This window comes from Callithrix jacchus, chromosome 7 (genome assembly GCF_049354715.1).
Source record: "Callithrix jacchus isolate 240 chromosome 7, calJac240_pri, whole genome shotgun sequence".
NCBI classification, from domain to species: Eukaryota; Metazoa; Chordata; class Mammalia; order Primates; family Cebidae; genus Callithrix; species Callithrix jacchus.
Window position 1 is genome coordinate 28,171,865 of NC_133508.1, and position 19,825 is coordinate 28,191,689.

General features: G+C 39.3%; 1 protein-coding gene across 10 annotated transcripts in view; it reads right to left on the minus strand.

The window, feature by feature from the left end:
- Nucleotides 1-19,825, minus strand: part of ODAD2 (outer dynein arm docking complex subunit 2) — a 163,632-nt gene that overhangs the window by 42,189 nt on the left and 101,618 nt on the right. For all 10 annotated transcript variants that reach the window (XM_035306996.3, XM_035306998.3, XM_009000094.5 and 7 more), the window contains 2 exons: nucleotides 7,590-7,778; nucleotides 5,797-6,018 (listed from right to left, as the gene is read on the minus strand). In XM_035306996.3, coding sequence (XP_035162887.1) covers nucleotides 5,797-6,018; nucleotides 7,590-7,778 — 411 coding nt within the window. The remainder of the gene's footprint in view (nucleotides 1-5,796; nucleotides 6,019-7,589; nucleotides 7,779-19,825) is intronic.

Consider the following 19,825-nt stretch of genomic DNA (forward strand, 5'->3'; position numbering starts at 1 on the left):
AAATATGATGTATTGAACTCTAACTTACTGGACCCCTTAAGTAATCATAAACTTCTTTCTCACTTTACAGGAGAAATACAAATAAAAATAAAAAAGCCAATCAGAAACAAGTTTGTTTATTACTGTATATGTAGCAAATATTAATTGATATCAATTAGTTCTATTAAGTTGTTTAATAGCATGTCACCTAGTAAACTCTTCTCAGCACTCCAAGGAATGTCTGGAATGGGAGAAAAGTACTCAAAACTACAGTGATATTAAGAGTTTTAATTAACAGAAAATGTATTTAGATAAAACATTAAGTATATAGGCACTTAATGAGTGTTCCTATGTGACCCTAGTCTCTAAAATCCATTTACTTGACTCACAAACATTAGCAGCATTTTTTTTTTCCTGTGCTAGGCTTCAAAAACGATGGGTGTGTTTGCCTCTGGGTTCATCTTTCTGGCTCTCTGGAATGCCAGTACATGTACTGAGCCTAGGAGGCAGCTAGCCTGTTGGCTGTACCAATTCAGCAGTTCCAAATGAACTGCTCTCCATTCACTCTGCCAATGCTGGACATACTTCTGGTTTCATTTGTCTGCAATCTCTTCAATTTCCTGCCTTTCAGAAAGTTATAAGCCATAATGTAGCTTTCATTTGCCTGGTATAGACATTTACAAAAACAAATCCAGTGTCACCATGGGGAAAGAAAGAAGCTTGATGCCTTTTATAGGTGCTCATCAGTTTTCTACTGAATCACTTTTTCTTGCCTAGGAAAGGGCTTGCCTTGATGATTTTTTTCCTGCAATTTATTCTTCGTCCTTACTCTCCTATGTTAGAGTTTCATTATAACTAACAAATAACTTAGGTATCTCTTAGACTTCTCATATTTTCAACATAGTTTGCAACAAATCTGCATTTATATTCACAAGATTTTGCAATGGTACAAATCCCTGGGCTGAAACACTTGAAAAGGAGGTCTGTGCAAAATCATAAAGAGAATTAAATATTCCTATCACATTGTATTACAGGGGATTGATTAACACATTCAGAAGAGATTCTTACCTCTTCTAAAACACAAGCTGATTTTTCAACATAATTGGATCGGGAAACCCTTGCTGACCTCTTGGCAGTATTTAAACACAAACCCTTGTGAAAGTTGCTCTTCTGTTGGTTTCTAGAACTCCTGGTTAACCTCTTAACTTCTCCGGTCTAGTCTGACAGCTCTTCTTCCCAGTTTACATGACCCGAAAGTGAAAATGTAGATATTTCCCAGGCCTCTATAAACTCTCTGCCAAAAATATCTCATCCACCCTCATTAATGGCTTAATGCTGCTGACAATTTCTGAATCTCTCCACCCTCCCCTCTGGAATTGTACAGTCCTGCAAGGAAACCACTAGCCACTAGTGAGCACTTAAAATGTGGCTGGTACAAACTGAGATATACTGGAAAACACACGACAGATTTTGAGGAGTTGGGTACAAAGGCAGAGGCAAGTGGATCACCTGAGGTCAGGAGTATGAGACCAGCCTGGCCAGCATGGTGAAACCCCGTCTCTATTGAAAATACAAGAATTGGGCTGGGCGCGGTGGCTCATGCCTGTAATCCCAGCACTTTGGGAGGCCAAGGCGGGTGGATCACAAGGTCAAGAGATCGAGACCATCCTTGTCAACAAGGTGAAACCCTGTCTCTACTAAAAATACAAAAATTAGCTGGGCATGGTGGTGCATGCCTGTAGTCCCAGCTACTGGGGAGGCTGAGGCAGGAGAATTGCTTGAACCCAGGAGGCGGAGGTTGCGGTGAGCCGAGATGGTGCCAATGCACTCCAGTCTGGGTAACAACAGTGAAACTCTGTCTCAAAAATAAATAATAATAATAATACAAGAATTAGCCAGTTGCCATGGTGGGTGCCTGTAATTCCAGCTACTCAGGAGGCTGAGGCAGGAGAATCACTTAAACCCAGGAGGCGGAGAGTGCAGTGAGCCAAGATCGCGCTGTTGCACTCTAGCCTGGGCGACAAGACCAAAACTCGGTCTCAAAAATAAATAATAATAATAATATAAAGTATCTTTTAAGTACTTTTTATATTGATTATACTTTGAAATAACAATATTTTTGATATACACAGTTTACCCTTGAACAACAGAAGTTTAAACTGCGAGAGTCCGCTTATATGTGGATTTTCTTCTGCCTCTGCCACTCCTGAGACAGCAAGACCAACCCATTTTCTACCTCCTCCTCTTAAGCCTACTCAACGTGAAGATGACAAGGATGACCTTTGTGATGATCCACTTCCACTTAATAAACAGTAAATATATTTTCCTTATTTTCTCTTAACACCTTTCTTCCTCTAATTTTACCGTACTAATACATGAAATGTATGAAATACGTATTAATCAACTGTTGATGTAGGCTATGAGTAGTTAAGTTCTGGGGCAGTCAAAAGTTATATGTGAATTTTGACAGTTTAGTGGGTCATCACCCCAACCCCTGCATTGTTCAAGGGTCAAGCGTATTGGGGTAAATATATTACTAACATTAATTTCACCCGTTTTCTTTTATCTTTTCTTAAAATGTGACTGCTGGAAAATTTAGTATTACATACGTGGCTTATGTGACATTTCTGCTGGGCAGCGCTGCTCTACACTTAAAATTCAAACTGACTATTCAAACTGAACACATGAGAAACTGAACTCATTATGTTCCAGATCCTGCTCCTTCACTGTCAGGACAGAATAAACCTCAGCCTTCGGGATACACTGCATGACATTGGCCATTGCTGTTGAGGAAATTGTCTAACAAAGCAGCTAACCCTAGGATCAATCCCTTATGAATAGGTGACAGGGTGACTCTGGTCGTTGTCAAAGAGCCTGTCGACATTCACTCACTGGCCGCTGCAGCAGGAAAGTTTGTACGACTGGAAAATAACACAACAAGCATTTGACTAGAACCGGGCAGCAGCAGTAAGGAACAAAGATGGTCAGGGTTTTGCCGAAATACTGTATTAAGTTTACTTGCATTCAAAGTCAGAAATGTTAGCAGTCACACATTTAGTTGTGACACATTCTCCGCAGGTAATTGAACCACCCCGATGTACCAACAACGTGTTTTGCATTACCTGGCTCACGAAATCTTCGTCTTCATCTAGGCTGAAATCTGGAATAATTTTTTACTAGGCTTTCCTTCATTCCATGTCCAAGCAACTATCAAATTATGATTCTACCAACACCCAATATGCCACATTTACATTTTTTCCCTCCTGAGAGAAAACCAGAGAAAGGAAACATAGGTTCTTATGCTTCTCTCATGACCTCATGAGTTCTGGGGCTCAGAAAAGAGTAGGAAAAAAAGGTTGAGAGAGGCAATTTCCACGTCGCATATTTTTGCTGATAACACACCACGGCAAGGCCTGTTTCTATGTTACTGCCAAGTAATTTACCAAAAAAAGGACCCTGTTCCTTACAGTTATTCTCCAATAGAAATAACAAGTGGTTTGAAATGCAAACAAAATAAATAGAAAGGCCCCCCAAAAACCCAAAAATAACCCAAGAAAGGCTCTAGAACATGACAGACACAATGTTCCTTCTTTGCTTCTTTTCTGTCCTTCACCCTAATCTTTCATATTGCCTTTCTTTTTCTAATTCTAAAGTTTCTCTTTACAGAAACTTTCCTAACTGTGTGGGTGGCTGAACACAGTTTCATCACCTTACAAGGAAGAATCATATTCACGAATGATTTCGGATTATCTACTGGTTTGCATAAGAAGAAATCATTGCAAGTTGCCTATACAGCAGGCATTGATGTCAACTGAACCATTACAGGTACACCTGAATACATTTTAAAACTTTTTCAGCTTAAACTAACTGGCACTTGTCTTATGCATATGCTCTATGTCAGACCTTTCTCCTGGCTGCTTACATTTTACAGTTTCTTTTTTTTTAAAAGGATGCATACTTAGGTTGTGCAAGTCCCTGTTCAATGAAAGGATGTATAATTTTAAATTAGAAATACCTTCCTTTCTGAAACGGGAACACAGGCATCTTGAGATGACGGCATTTTTGTCATTCCTGAACAACTTGAAGTTAATATTCCAATATATTTTTTATAATTTACTTTTAAAAATTGTTACTTAGTTTAAACAATTCTTTTTCTTCCTCCAGATTTTTGCTTGAAGAAACTAATCTGGCCTAATTTACATGCCATAAAAACAGATTTACAATGGAAAGTTTGACACATTCAAACATAAATTGAGTTTAATTTCAAAAAAATTAACATCATATTCTTCCACAGGAATAGATTTCAAGAATTAATTAAAAATAACTGCCTCAAAAATTCCCAGTTGGTATTTTAAGAGTACTACTCCTGCTAAGATGTTTTATATCTGGTATATCTAGATTTCACTAGATATGACTAACTAGGGTTTTTAACTCTTAGCTAAATCAAGAAGTCTATTTTCGGCATATATTTTAAAATGTAAATACATCTGGATGTTATAGGCTCCAAATGAAGGTAATAAACAGCAAAATTATACAAGGAAACAGGCTATAGAAAAGAACTAATATTTTAAATCAATTTTTCCTAATGTAAGGTGTTCATGTACTGTAAGTATCTTTATACTGTCAGCACAATATTCTAGGCAGTTTGCAATGTGTAGATAAGTTAGTCTCTTTACAGAAACTTTCCTAATGGTCTCCTGATGCACAGATTTAAACAAACAAACAAATAAACATGTCTTGGAATCTATCCATTGTTGTTATGGTTTAGCCTGTCAAGCTCCATCTGGTTACTGTTTCAGCTAGTTTCTGTTTTTCTTTTCTTTCTTTTTTTTTTTTTGAGACAGAGTTTTGCTCTAGTTACCCAGGCTGGAGTGCAATGGCACGATCTTGGCTCACTGCAACCTCTGCCTCCTGGGTTCAAGCAATTCTCCTGCCTCAGCCTCCCGAGTAGCTGGGACTACAGGCGTGTGCCACCATGCCCAGCTAACTTTTTGTATTTTTAGTAGAGACAGGGTTTCACCTTGTTGACAAGGATGGTCTTGATCTCTTGACCTTGTGATCCACCCACCTCGGCCCCACTGTAATCCCAAAGTGCTGGGATTACAGGCTTGAGCCACCGTGCCCAGCCTGTTTCAGCTAGTTTCTTTGGTGTTTGGTTGGTGCCTATGGTTGTCTCTATCCTTTATTATTTATGTGTTTAGTAAACACTATAGTCAATGGAATTATGAATACTACTTCTTGTTCATGTGCTGTACATTTTCTTTCATCAAAACCAAATTATGGAAGGATTGTTTTACTAAGTACATTTCTATGCTTTAATTTAGAAAAATTCTGTCTCCATCCAACTTTTCTGCAGCATAAATCATTGTAACATATGGGCATGGCGGTTCATTCCTGTAATCCCCACACTTTGGGAGGCTGAAGGGGGAGGATCACTTGAAGCAGGGAGTTCAAGATCAGCCAGGGCAGCATGGTGAGACCCCATCTCCATAGAAAATTAAAAGAATTAGCCAGGTATGGTGGCATGCACCTGTAGTCCTGGCTACTTGGGAGGGTGAGGCAGGAAGATCACTTGAGCCCAGGAGTTCAAGGCCACAGTGAACTGTGACTGCACCATTACACTCCATCCTCGGGGAACACAATAAGATCTTGCTAAAAAAATTCACAATAACCCATGGCTTGAATGCAGCTGTGACACAGCAGGCTGGCACTTCTGTGTCTGAATACCTCCTTTAGAGAAATCTTAGTGATGTCTAAGTTTCTTTCCAGGCTGCATCAACCAAACTTGGACTAAACCACAAAGTCATTCAACTGTACCTTTACTGCACCATTCTCATGCATGGTAATGCAGTTATCAGCATCTTCTGAGAGTTGGTACAAGGCCTGAGCTGTCGCCCGATGCACATTGGTGTCACTCGATTTCAGGTAACGCACTAGTGGAGCCACTGCTTTGTGCTCACCGAAGGCCACTCTGTTCCTGCCCCACATACAGCAACGTGAAATAGCTTCTGCTAGATGATGCCTCAGTTTATTGTTATTCTGTGCAAAGAAAAATGAATTGGGATCTGTGCATCACAATGACCCTGTGAGATCATGTCTATAAGCACTTTATGTTTATTAACCATTAAGACACCAATGAGTCTAGAGAGAAGGGCCAGTTGGCTGGTTACCAAGGTGATGTCTTGAAGGAACTGTCTTTTTTAGACGGAATCTCACTCTGTTGCCCAGGCTGGAGTGCAGTGGTACGATATCAGCTCACTGAAACCTCTGCCTCCTGGGTTCAAATGATTCTCATGCCTCAGCCTCCCAAGTAGCTGGGATGACAGGTGCACACCACCACTCCTGGCTAATTTTTGTATTTTTAGTACGACAGGATTTCACCAGGCTGATCTTGAACTTTTGGCCTCAAGTGATCTGCTCACCTTGGTCTCCCAAAGTCCTGGGATTACAGGTGTGAGCCACTGCACCTGACTGAATGAACTAGATTTTTGGTGGGTTACCAATTGACAAACGTTCAATCTTGAGTTTTCTTGTTATGAACTGAATGTAGTTAGTGCACTGAAAGGTGACCAGGCATCCGACATCAATCATTTGCTCAAGGCTAGCTTTTCTTTCGAGTAAGTCTACTAGATAACACAAAATTACAGATCAGCAAGTTGTTTTGGAATGCAAATATTTAAAGAATATTGGATATTTTTAAAGGGATACTGCACTTAACTGGGATAAGTAAATTGACTTGATTTCTCCACCCTAGGAATTCCTCTTTATATCATTAATACACCTTGGTTCCCTTGACTCCTAAAGAAGAGAAGAGAGTGCAGCAAATCTGATGACACATTTTGGGTCTTCCATTTTCCTTTCTGTATTTTTTGATGCAGACTATCTTCTTCTTCATATATGTAGTTGTCTTGCATAGGCATACTGCATCGGATGGCTTTGTGTTTATTAAGAGTACTGTTCTTTTGATTCAGGAAACAACTTGGTGTCCTTAACTGAATCTGACAGATACTCTTAGCAACTCGAAGTCTGCTAGACCAAGCATCCTTCCAGTATTTGAATTTCTGCTCTACCACTTTTCTGCCAAGTGGTAGTCCAAGCTATGCTCAAATACCTCTGGTCATGGTGAAGTCATTGTCTCTCAAGGCTGCTTATTCTGTCTGGCACCGCTCTGGATAAACAACGCAATGATTGCCAAAGTCTTCTAGCTCAAGAATGCCATCGATCGAAGCTTGCTAAGCTAGGGGAGGCACATTTGACTTCTAACGTTGGCATGAAAAACCAGCAAGAATCATAACCACGATGGCGGTGGTGAAGATGATAGTTAACACTTACATAATAGCGTCTGTATTTGCCACTTCACTTGCCAGTGGCAAATAAAGAACAGCTTCTATTTTATAAGGATCTTGCAATATTAACATTTTATAGTTTAAAATACACTTTCACATATATTAGTCCCAGAGAAACTAAATGAGTTGACCAAATCTCATACCTCATAAGCAATGGGTATTAAACTTGAATCCAGGTTTCTGGACTGAAATGCATTGTTTTCCTCATGACACCATGATATCTTATGACAATAGGCATTTAAGACAAAAAGATATGTTACTTACTGTATTTGCCAGCTTGGACAATAAAGGAACAACTCCATGATCTGTAATAACAGCTAAGTTTTCTCGATCTTTTGCTATGTTCGTAATGGCAGCACATACACTTGCCAAGACTTCTTTGTTATCTGATTTCAGTAAATTGACAATAAGTTCCAAACCACCAACAAAGGAACGAACCATTTCCCCAGCATCCTAGACAAAAATAAAAATAAAGATGCTATCAAAACTAAGCCCACGTTTAGTCATTTTTTAAGAGGCAGACTGTAACAATACAGCTGTGAGGTGCATCTTTGGCATGAAAGACAACTTTAGCTTAATTTATTTCTATATTACATATTATTTCTACATATATATGTATAAAGCATGTGTGTGAACATATATATAGCTATATAAATATATAACATACAAAAATTCACTTTCAACAAACAAATATTTATTGATTAATGATTATATGAGAATCACTGGGTTAGCTACTCAGGATAGCAAAGTTATTAAAGTACAGTTGATTCTTACCATTTGCAGTAGTTTTGTTCTCTAAAGTAACTGCAAACACTGAATTAGTCAATACTAAACTGTTTCTCTTAGAAGAACAGGATTAGGTTCCTGCAAGCCTCTGGCTACAAATTTTCATCAGTTGATGGATACATAACCTTGTTTTATGTGTATTTCTGTTTGAAGACACCTTATTTAATATATATGGTTCATTCATTCACATTGAACTCATGACGAAGAGCATATAACTCACGAATGGAGCTTATTTAACACAGATATTTTCTCTTTCAGGCACTCCACAGCCTTCTTGTGCTTACAAACCACAGGTAGCACTTCAGCATCACACCTGGGGGCCATTGAGAACAGTGAAATAACCAACAAAAAGCACAAAAATGCAAAAATGATGGCACTAAATGGACCATAAAATAGACCCTTGCTTACACTATGAGAACTGAAACAAGAAGGCAGAGAATCGACTTCATCAACCTCAGCTGAGAACATGTGCATTGGAAGACTCAAATTTTTCACTTCTCTGTGCATGTCCAAGAATGACTGTATTGATTAGGGGGTTACAAGTAAACTTGAACAAGTAGGCAATTTCCCAAGGAGAATCTGTGAATAATGTGGATCGACTCTATATATTCTTTTGCCACCATGTTGCTTACAACTGGTGGGGAAGATGGGGCATTAGGAAGTTACAAGTATAAAAAATAGCACTAGAAGGGAGAGGAGATGAAGAGACTACAAATCCCTAAATGAGGGAAGCTCAACTAATATAAACGTTCAAGGGCTGATTCCCCAAGGTCTAAGGGACAAAGAGTTATCCAGTGTAAAAGGGATTCTGGTTGGACAAATCATCATGTTGCATAGATCTGGGAGTGAGAGAGAAGGCGACTTTTTTTTTTCTAATTCAGAATGACTGGAGCATCAAATAAGAAAGGCAGCATGGGAGAAAGGGAGACTTAAGAGGTGAGAGCTTGAAGGGTCTTACTTTTAAGATCCTTAGGAAGAATCTTGGTAAAGAGTTTGGAGTTTATTTTTAAGGGCATTAGAATGCCCCTTAAGAGGCTGAAGTGTTGTGGGGGAAGAATTTTTATCAATTTTGTATCTTAGGAGATTTCTCAGAATTACAGGGTGCAGGGTTGGGGTGGGCGCAAAGAATGGTATACAAAACACAGAGGCTATTTCACTAGTCCTCATGGGAAGAAGTGGTGATGGTTTGTAAAAGGGCGGTGGTGGTGTATGCCTGGAAAGAAGAGTGTGGATTTGGGAAGCCTGATTGGAGAAGATAGGAATGATTCGAGATGATTCCCATGTCTCTGGCTTAACTTAGTAGGGCTAATGTTGGAAGAGCTGGTTTCGTTTGCCTTGGTTTGGTTTTCTTGGGGTGGTATATGGTATTAGAAGACCTACTTTGAATGAAGTATCCACAGACATTTAAGTGGAACTATCTAGGATGCAGATGAATGTATGGATTTGGAGCTTACAAAAAGAGAAAAACAGTCTGGAAGTGGAGATTTGGAAGTCATCAGGATGAAGACTGTAACTAAAGCCATGCAAATTAGAGGGTGGGGAGCGAGATAAGAGTGGGCTCTTTCTGGTGTCCCAGGTGTGGGCCAAGAAAAAGGATTTGGTAAAAGATTCTGGAAACAGATCTCCTCCTTCTCTGAGGTTGTACGGGAGTCAGTGTGTAATGTCCACCAATTATTTGGATCTATCACTTTCTCAAATAATAGTAATTCACATCTTTTGAGTCCTAACAGTGTATCAGGCATGGTACTATGTACTTCACATAAGTTATCTCAGTTAAACTTCACAGGAACCATGCAAAGTAGGTATTATTTCCATTTTAGATTTTTAAAACTGAGGCTTAAAGAGGTTGAACCTCATAAATTAGATTGTAGGCATCATCCCCCATGAAGGTAGGCACCATGTCCTACTCAACTGAGTGATCTTTAGAAACCATAAATCTGATGAGCTCACCTCCATACTCAACAAATTCTTCCACAGCTCCCCCAGCCCTTAGGATAAAATTCAAAGTCTGTAACATTGTTTGCAAACCCTTCAAGGTGCACCCCTGGTTTATCTCTCCGGCCTCAACTTCCCTGCCCTTGACACCTCTTCTCCAACCTCCTCCCAACACACCCTGAGCCAGTGGCTCCCTGTATGAGCTAATAATAAGAATCCTGGGACTCATTCGCTGAGAATGTGAATCCTTAAGTTTGACATGGGGTTCCTTAAAATGTTTGTATTTTTAAAAACTGTCCAGCCAGTATTGGGAACACTACTTTATGAATTAGTCCTTCAGGTTTCATGTCCTCAAATGTGTGTGTCTCCACAACTCTGCACAAACCTTTCCTGTCTATCTTCCTCTTAGCTTGGGAATTCCTACACATCTTTAGCTACCGACTAAGATATAATTTTCTTCAGGAAACCTTTCCTGAACCTCAGGTCCGAGTTAAGCAGCATCTTGCATAATAGCTGGTTCTTCTGTATTACAGCACCTATCACTCCAGGTAGTTGTGGTTTCTTTGTTTGCCTTTGACCCTGAACTGTAAGTTCCAGGAGGGTGAGGACTCTTTTTCCCTTGTTCATTGTTGTATGCCTTGTACCTGTGCCAGTTTCTAGCAGTTAGTAGATGCTCAATTAACATTCATTAAATTTGATTGTTTGCAAACTCACAGACTTAAAAGGAAGTTTTCACTGTGGCTACAACAAATCAAACTAAACTCTTAATAAGTAGTGAAAGCAGGACATAAGTCAGGTTCTACCCAAGTGTGAGGACAAAGCCACCTTCTCTCCACAACGCATTGCCTTACCTGATTGCTGTGAATAGTGACAGCAGCAATATTGGCGACCTGGATCTAAATACAATTTCTGATAGTTAGGAGATATTTCTAAATTCTGATGTATTCATAAACTTCTTTGGAAAATATTTAATTGACATTCTTTGTAAACATTTTTAGGTAATGTTAAAGAAATGATTGTATTTTCAATTGTCTTCTACAATGTTACCTTACTGCTCTTCTATGCATTGGCATGCTCTCAAATCAAAATATTATAAACATGAATGTATTAACCTTAAAATACCCAACATTACTTAATCCTAATTACCCTTTGAGGCAGTTAGTGGTGGTAGTTGGAGCAGTAGTATTTGCATGTCATAGATGAAGAAAGTACAGAGAAATAAATTAATATGTGAAAGGTAAAATGACAGAGTGGTAGAAGCAGGATTTGATTCCAGACTGTCTGACCCGAGAGCCCCTTCACAATATTGTGATTTGTAAATCTTAACCATATACTTGGCTCAAATGAGGCCATGCATGTGTAAATTCAAAAGCAAAAACAGTGGCTCTTAGAATTTCATGGGACTTCAAAAGCATAGCCCCAAAGCTCAACTTTTCCAAGGATTATCTTGGTCCATTTGTGTTGCTGTAAAGGAATACCGGAGGCTGGGTAATTTATAAAGAAGAGATGTTTATTTGGCTCATGGTTCTGCAGGCTGTACAAGAAACATGGTGCCAGTATCTGCTTCTGGTGAAGGTCTCAGGAAGCTTCCACTCATGTAGAAGGTGAAAGGGAGTAGGTAACATATGGTGAAAGGAGGGAAGCAAGAGACGGGAGGGAGGTGCCAGACTTTTAAAAAGACAATCAGTTCTGGCTGGGTGGGGGGAACTAATAGAGCAAGAACTCACTTGTTTCGAAGATGGCACCAAGGTATTCATGAGGGATCAGCCTCCATGACCCAAACTCCTCCCACGAGGCACCACTCCAACATTGGGGATCAAATTTCAACATGAGACTTGGAGGAGAAAATATCTGAACAATCTCAGTGATCTTATAGGTGTCAATAGTCTCATACATTTGTCAATAACAAAATCACGGAACTGATTTATTTTTTCAAGAAAAATGGGAGAAATTCTGGACAGATGATAGTGGCAAAGTGTTTGAATCTTACTCTCCCTATGAAAACAGTGCAGATAGTAGAGCAAAACAAAAACAAACAACTTGTTTGTGGTTGTTATTGTTGTTGTTTTTGAGATGGAGTTTTACTCTTTTGCCCAGGCTGGAGTGAAGTGGTGTGATCTCGGCTCACCGCAACCTCCACCCCCCAGGTTCAAGCAATTCTCCTGCCTCAGCCTCCCAAGTAGCTGGGATTACAGGCACATGCCACTAAGCCAAGCTAATTTTTATATTTTTAGTAGAGATGGAGTTTCACCATGTTGACCAGGTTGCTCCTTAACTGTTGACCTCAGGTGATCCATCTGCCTCAGCCTCCCAAAGTGCTAGGATTACAGGTATGAGCCACCATGCCCAGCCAACCAAGGCACTTCTAAGGGAAAGAATAAGACATTATTATTAGACTTTCCAATAGTGATGTTTTATGATGAGAAAAAGGGAGTGACACCTCTAAGCTACTCAAGGAGAGAAAATGCAAATCAACATTCTAATATCAAATCAAAATGACTTTCAAAGTCGAAAAAAAAAGTATAGCTCAAAGTGTAAAACTTTTATAAACATGGAAGGTTTCCAAGAATGATGTTAACACCGGTCTTTCCCTTGAGAATAAGTGTCGGATCTCCAAAAAGACTAGAAGAACATTGGCAAAAAGGCTGACAATATCTTAAAATCCTATATTGTCTTCATTTTCCTTCAGAATAACTATTAGCATGACATTCAGGCATTTTCCCGATCTGGTCCAACCTCACTCTCTTCTTTCTCAGTCTTCTCTTTGGCATAATCCACACTTCAGCCTCCTGGGATACTGTATCCTCAAGTGCCATGTTCCTGTACATCTTTGAATCTGCTATTTTCTTTACTGGGAAGGCCTTTCAAACTCCCACAAACTCCTACTTAATCCTGTAAACTCGAACTCAAATTTTAATAGCAGCCAATGATTGGCTTAGGGCCCAATTATGGCCAATGAGGTCTGAGATGATGTCTCTGAGGAATCCTCTAGGAGTTCTCCTACTTAGAGGCAGGAATCATCACAGGTCACACTAAGGAATGGCAAAATAGAAAGGAAAATAGCCAGGGTCAGCTACACTTTGGTTTGTCCAAGTGTGTTTTCCAGTACACGTACCGTGTTACAACTTATCTCCTCTATACAAAGTGTTCCCTGATGACGCTGTTGAGCTGCAGAATTGACTAATCCTAAAATCTGATGTGGTCGTTCACAGCTAAAGGCATCTGTAGCCTTTTGTTGTTTAATAATTTTTTTTTTTTTTTTTTTTTTAAGACGGAGTTTCGCTCTTGTTACCCGGGCTGGAGTGCAATGGCGCGATCTCAGCTCACCGCAACCTCCGCCTCCTGGGTTCAGGCAATTCTCCTGCCTCAGCCTCCTGAGTAGCTGGGATTACAGGCACGTGCCACCATGCCCAGCTAATTTTTTGTATTTTTAGTAGAGACGGGGTTTCACCATGTTGACCAGGATGGTCTCAATCTCTTGACCTCGTGATCCACCCGCCTCGGCCTCCCAAAGTGCTGGGATTACAGGCTTGAGCCACCGCGCCCGGCCGTTTAATAATTTTCTTACAGATACTTCTCCCATTAATTGTGAGCTCTTCTAGGACAAAGATACCCAGTCTTCTTGTTCTTTGACTCTCCCTGGGGATATAGGCTCCTGTCTATCACTCAGTGAACATGCAATAAATATTTGTTGAATTGTGAAAAATTTAAAAAGGGGGTTTTAACTTTAAGATACTTAGCCATAGTTATAAACACTTAAAAGGAACAGAGTATTAGCTATGTCTGATGGAATATAAATTGATGAGATCAGTTCAACAGGCCAAATTCCAAATCAGTTTTGCTCCTCTGGAGTTGGCTTCACAGTGTCTAAAGACTTCCCGATTCTCCAGTTGCTTCATCAGTAGGGACAGTCAGCCACAACACTGGGGCCGTACTGGGAAAAATGACAAAAGTGATCACATCTGCCTCTGATCCAAGAACTTCCTAAGGTGCATGGTATGAGATACCAGGAGCCAAAGGGGACATCTCACCAGGGTCCCATAAGGTCCCATAAGGTTCCTAAAGGTTCCTAATCTGTGGGACAGGAAAACGTGAGGCTCAAAAGCCTGCAGGTCCCCCCAAAGTTTATTTGTTTTGAAGGTGAGATTTTTTTCTTTTCTTTTTAGATTTAAAGATTTTAAACATATGACGTCTTGCCTCGCATAGTTTCTATGGAAAGGGAGGCAGTATATTCGAGGATGGAAAAAATAATTATTCTGCCAAAACTGTCTTTCACTAATGCTGAACGACTGGGCAAAGTCACCACATTTTCCACCTTCTCACATGTCTTCGAAACGTAGTCTTTGCCAGTTTCACCACTGGTACAATATTGGTTATGCACAATTCAAATGTTCGTCTGTAATGGCAAACCCCTTAATAATAACAACAATAGTAAAAACAACAACAGGCTAATTTTTTGCAATTTATAAAGGACTTCCACATGCATTACCTCATATGATCTTCACAACGTTGTCTTAAAGAGGCATGGTATTTTTGTTCTATAGACACAAAGGCTTGAGATTCATGAATAGTGACAAAACAACAAACTGACCTTAGGTTTGTTTCACTCTACACTGTGCACTTAAGACTTGGAAGCACCCACAGCTATTTATTAGATTAAACCTAGTTCATAGAGAATCAAAAGAACCTTCACTACTTAGGAGAGTAATCATTTTTTTAAAAGGTGAAGTTATTTTACCAATATCATTCCCTAAGACAAATAAAAACAGTGATTGAAAAAGAGAATACGAAACACCTTCATAATGCTAATAACGTAAAGGTTGGATGGTTAAATAAGTAGGAAAAGGCGTCAAGTTCAAAGTAAACAAAATCAAGTAGAACAAACAAGATGAAAAATAGAAAACAGCAAAATACATTTGGTTAGAATTCAGCTAATGGAAAATATTAGGACATTATTTATAGATTAATGAATAAAACAGAAAACTGGGTGTTTTGACATAGAGCAATTAAATTAATGGGTATGAAATTCCTTCTCTTACCTCCAGTGAAAAGCACTGGCAGTTTTCTGATGAGGTGAGATACACATAATGCAACTTTAAAGCACATACAAGGAAAGCAAGCGTAACATGACTCAAGACAAAAATTTTTAACCAGAAGAGTTATAAAAACACCACTCTGGGCCATATAGAGCACAGGATGCATAATACAGTATTTTAAAAAGATTTAAAAATAGCACATTACATATAAAAAAATTTTAATCCGACTCTCACATTAGAATAGCGTGTCAGAAAAGCGAAAACTGGACAGGCAAATCTTGTCCTCGAAAGTATGTTTAATAAACTAAATCCTTTAAAAAGTCGCAGTACAGACTATATATCCTCAAGCACAGAGCTTGTTTGTGTTTCTTTATCACAATAAGATCCTTGTTCTATTCCCAGAAGTTAACAAGTTCAACAACTTTAAAAAAATTATTGCTGATTTAGACTTACCTTACCCTACCAAATGTAGTACTTCAAAAATCAAAATTAGAATATCAATTATGTCCCTTGCCCTTGTGAACCAAACAAAGGAGATGAAAATTAGCTTGGGTAAAAGAAATGATACAGCCATTACAGTCTAGATACATAGCAAAAAATGCTTTACATGTTGAGAGTAGTTTTATTCAACTGAATCACAAGAAAAACAACAACAACAAAAATAAATGGAATCGTTCTGATTCGTTTCTGCTTCCCTAGACTGATTCAAGATAATTTTCTTAGATTTCACAGATAACTGTGATTTTTCTTTTTTACCATGCCCTGTGTTGATTCTGCTTTAGATGCAATATTCCATTAATGAGGAGGTCTAAACTGTGAGGTACCATTGTGTAACCAGAGGCTTACAGAGTTAATTACATGACATTCTTAACCAATGATGTATTTCAAAGAACTTTATAACAAGTATAAGGTGCTAAACAAATGTAAGTCATATATTATCATAAAATAGCAATTATTTATAAAGCAATGTGTGTATATCTATGCATTTGTCTTTTATATAGGAATTTATGTTTATATTAAAGAGTTTTAAATATACATATTTAAATGTTTTTCCTGCTTATACTCAGTAACCCATAGATTAAGAAGAGTAAAGTAATTTCCTGTTCAGATTCAGACAGATGCTTCTAAACAGTGAGTTGTATGGATCAGGCTAAGAACAACACTTGAAATCATAATTACAAGAAAAAAAAATCTAACTATATGATGTATTAGACTCCAAAAACAAGCAGTCTTCAATTTATGAAGAGATTGCTTTCCAAAATTTTACTTGTTGGATCTGCTACATAATATTTTTCTGTAGATATGTGGCTAGCTTCTGAACTTGGTAGATAAGAGTCTACTAACTTATAACAAATGTAAACCATAACATGATATTAACTGTAACTAATCTTCATCTTTATGAATGCTTTCCTAATATTGGAAACCAGCTGTCTGGTCTCCCTCATCCTTTCTGCTGTGTACCTTTAACGAATTTTCATATTAAATAGTTTGCATAGGCCTCCTCTCTCATTTATCAAAGTTCCTCCAAAAATAAACCCAGAGTTTAATACGGAATTCCAGATGTGGTTAGACTAGAGCAGAGTGTAGGGGAATTCTTATCTTCTGTGACCTAGACATGGTACTTCTGCTGGTATGGCAAACGCCATGAGCTATTTCAGTGGTCATGTTACTCTATTTTTACAAATGAATTACTATAATTGAGACCAGCCTGGGCAACATAGCAAGACTTCTGTTTCTAAAAAAAATTAAAAATTAACTGGGCATGGTGGGCACCTGTAGTCCCATTTACTTGGGAGGCTGAGGTGGGAGGATCGCTTGAGCCCAGGAGTTTGAGGCTGCAGTGAGCTATAATCATCTCCAACCTGGGCAACAGAACAAAATCCTGTCTGCAAAGTAAAAATAAAAATACTAAGAAGAATGAGTTGGCGAAACATCCAAAGCACAGTGTAGCTAAAGTTCTAAGTATGCTGAGTTTAGGTCCAGAAACAGACAAAGCAGCATTTAGTTTAGATTTTACAGGACAATAAACAGAAGTGTTTCAGGCAGGGAAGCCAAATCTAGTTCACTTCCTGAAAACAGGTATACCAAGGGGCTTCCACATTCATGAAAGGAGACAGAAAAATGTTACTACTAAAGGTTGCCTGTGGCTATTTCTCATATGAACCTGTGTGCCTAGAGAGGTCAAATTGGACCCAAACTTTCAACCAGAAACTGAGCAAGGGATAAGGAATATTTCACACTTGGGACAGTTGCTAAAGCTGGGGCTTGTTGGGTAAAGAAGCAAGCATGCTGGAGAAGGACAGTCTTCTTGAGAGAAGAGAAAACAGCCAAACTTGGTTGGACACAGCGTATCAAATTTGAATCAGAATAAATCCCAAGCACAAAGATAATCATCATGAGTGATTCTCTCACACAGGAATTTTGCTCAGTAAGAAAGCCAGGGCCAGGCTGGAAAATGGAAAAGTATCTTCCAATCCCACTGTCTCTTAGTCTTATGATCTCATGGGTTCTTTACTGGTGGTGTTGAAGCTCCACAACCTCAAAATCTCTGCCGTCCCACATTTTGGTGTGCTGTCTCTCAGTCCCACTGTCCCACATTCTGATCTCACAGTCTCACAGCGACACTCCCACACTCTTCAAGTCTCCCAGCCCTAAGTACTCAAAGATGATTGCAGCTTTGCAATTACACATTCTCACACTCTCACGGTTAAGCAGTCCCGCGGTCTCAGTTATGTTGGCCAATTTGAAATTGGTAATCACATGTTGATAATGATGGTAACTGGCCCAATTACATGATTTTCTTCTGCAACATTCACCTGCCAGACTATAGTCATGAACAAAATGGATGAATGCTCCTCTCAGGGTTGAGAATTCATTAGGCAGATTCCATGGAAAGAAAGAGAGTAGATGGACTTGAAGGTATTTAAAATGCAGTGTGTGCTGTGCAACATATCCATGGAGCAGAACTGCACTTGAACCCCTTGCATTTATACAAACAAAAAATGCATATCCAAAAAAATGGAGTAAGTATAATGATAGATCATGGAGTTAATATGTGCAATAAGGGAACTGAAGATAGCAAAAGGCTGGTGGATAGAAAAAAGAGTGAGAACAATGGGCAGGGAGCCAGATGGGGTCACAGTGCGAGCGAACTGGAAGAAGAGGCCATCTGGGGTCCCAGTCAGTGTCTGAGACAATGAATTTTGAGACGGCACAGTTTCTGATCATGCCAGAGAGCACTGTTTGATTCTGGGCATTCTTGGTTGAGGTGAATATAATGATATAATTACTCTAAACGATGAAGTTATTAATTTAATAAGTAACTAATGACCAACTGTGTTTTCAAAATGAAGTGGTTAAGTGGTTTCATGAGTAGCTAGTGGCTGGTACATAATTTTGTACATTCCTGTTTAGAATAGGTGATGCTTTTCATTGTAAGTTACCATTTTGTACACTGTGTTACCCTTCTGTCAGCTTAATCCCTTGGTAGACTAGCAGCCTCCATTGTAGCTCTTTGGAGTAGGGAATGGGAGGGCAGTAGTGGGGAGATGGTGAGGAGTGAGGAAAGTGATAGATTTTAGCTGTGGCCAGTGATTCTTCCAGCTGTGCTCTGAAGACAGGCTTTTTTTTTTTTTTTTGAGACGGAGTTTCATTCTTGTTTCCCAGGCTGGAGTGCAATGGCGCGATCTCGGCTCACTGCAACCTCTGCCTCCTGGGTTCAGGCAATTCTCCTGCCTCAGCCTCCTGAGTAGCTGGGATTACAGGCACGCGCCATCGTGCCCAGCTAATTTTTTGTATTTTTAGTAGAGACGGGGTTTCACCATGTTGACCAGGATGGTCTCGATCTCTTGACCTCGTGATCCACCCGCCTCGGCCTCCCAAAGTGCTGGGATTACAGGAGGCGTGAGCCACCGCGCCCAGTTGACAGGCTTTTTAAGCTCCTGACTTTTGTTTGGACCCCTCATGTCCCCACTTGAAAATCTAGTATACAAAAAAACCTTGTATTATAGTTTGTTACTCTAATCTTTTAGAATTTTAGGAACTGGGGGCCAGATGGGGTGCATACATAGAACTATATGGTGACTGAAAATGACAGCTGACTTCAAATAGGCAGGCAGAACACAAACACGGATTACATTTTAAAGATGTTTTGGATTTAGGGAAAAAAAAGTTGATTCTTTGGCACCATGTGGGACAGCAGTACATTTGACGGCCCAAAACATGGCTAAATCAGAGCTTGTGTTTACAGCAGAATTCCTGTTGTGAAACTAAACCCCTCCACAAGCCTTCTCCTCAAAGTTCTCGTTGGCTTCCTGAATGGGCATGGCCTGTTGGGCAGCTGAAGTTAAACAGGGGGTGATGTCAAATTCCTGTTCTGTTTGATCAGCTGTGTTCTGTCACACCTGTGGTCAGGAAGTTGGCCTCATCCATACTCAGTCCTCAACATTCCTGGCTAAATTGTCCAAGCATGTATTCCAACCTCACAGAAATTATCTTTTCTTCTCTTTTGGGGAATCATTCTCAAATTTCTGATTGGCTTCTCAGTTTGGAGCAGAACTCAGTTTGGTCATTGGTTTTAAAACTACTAGAGTTTCTTTTTTTCTTTTTCCTTCAAGATTAAAACCAGAAATCATCTAAACAAGTAACAAAATTAAGTTTAGGAAGGTTACAAGGCCAAATGAGACCATGGTGATACATTACTGATTTGGAAGACATATTGAGTTTTCTTCCTAATACAACAAC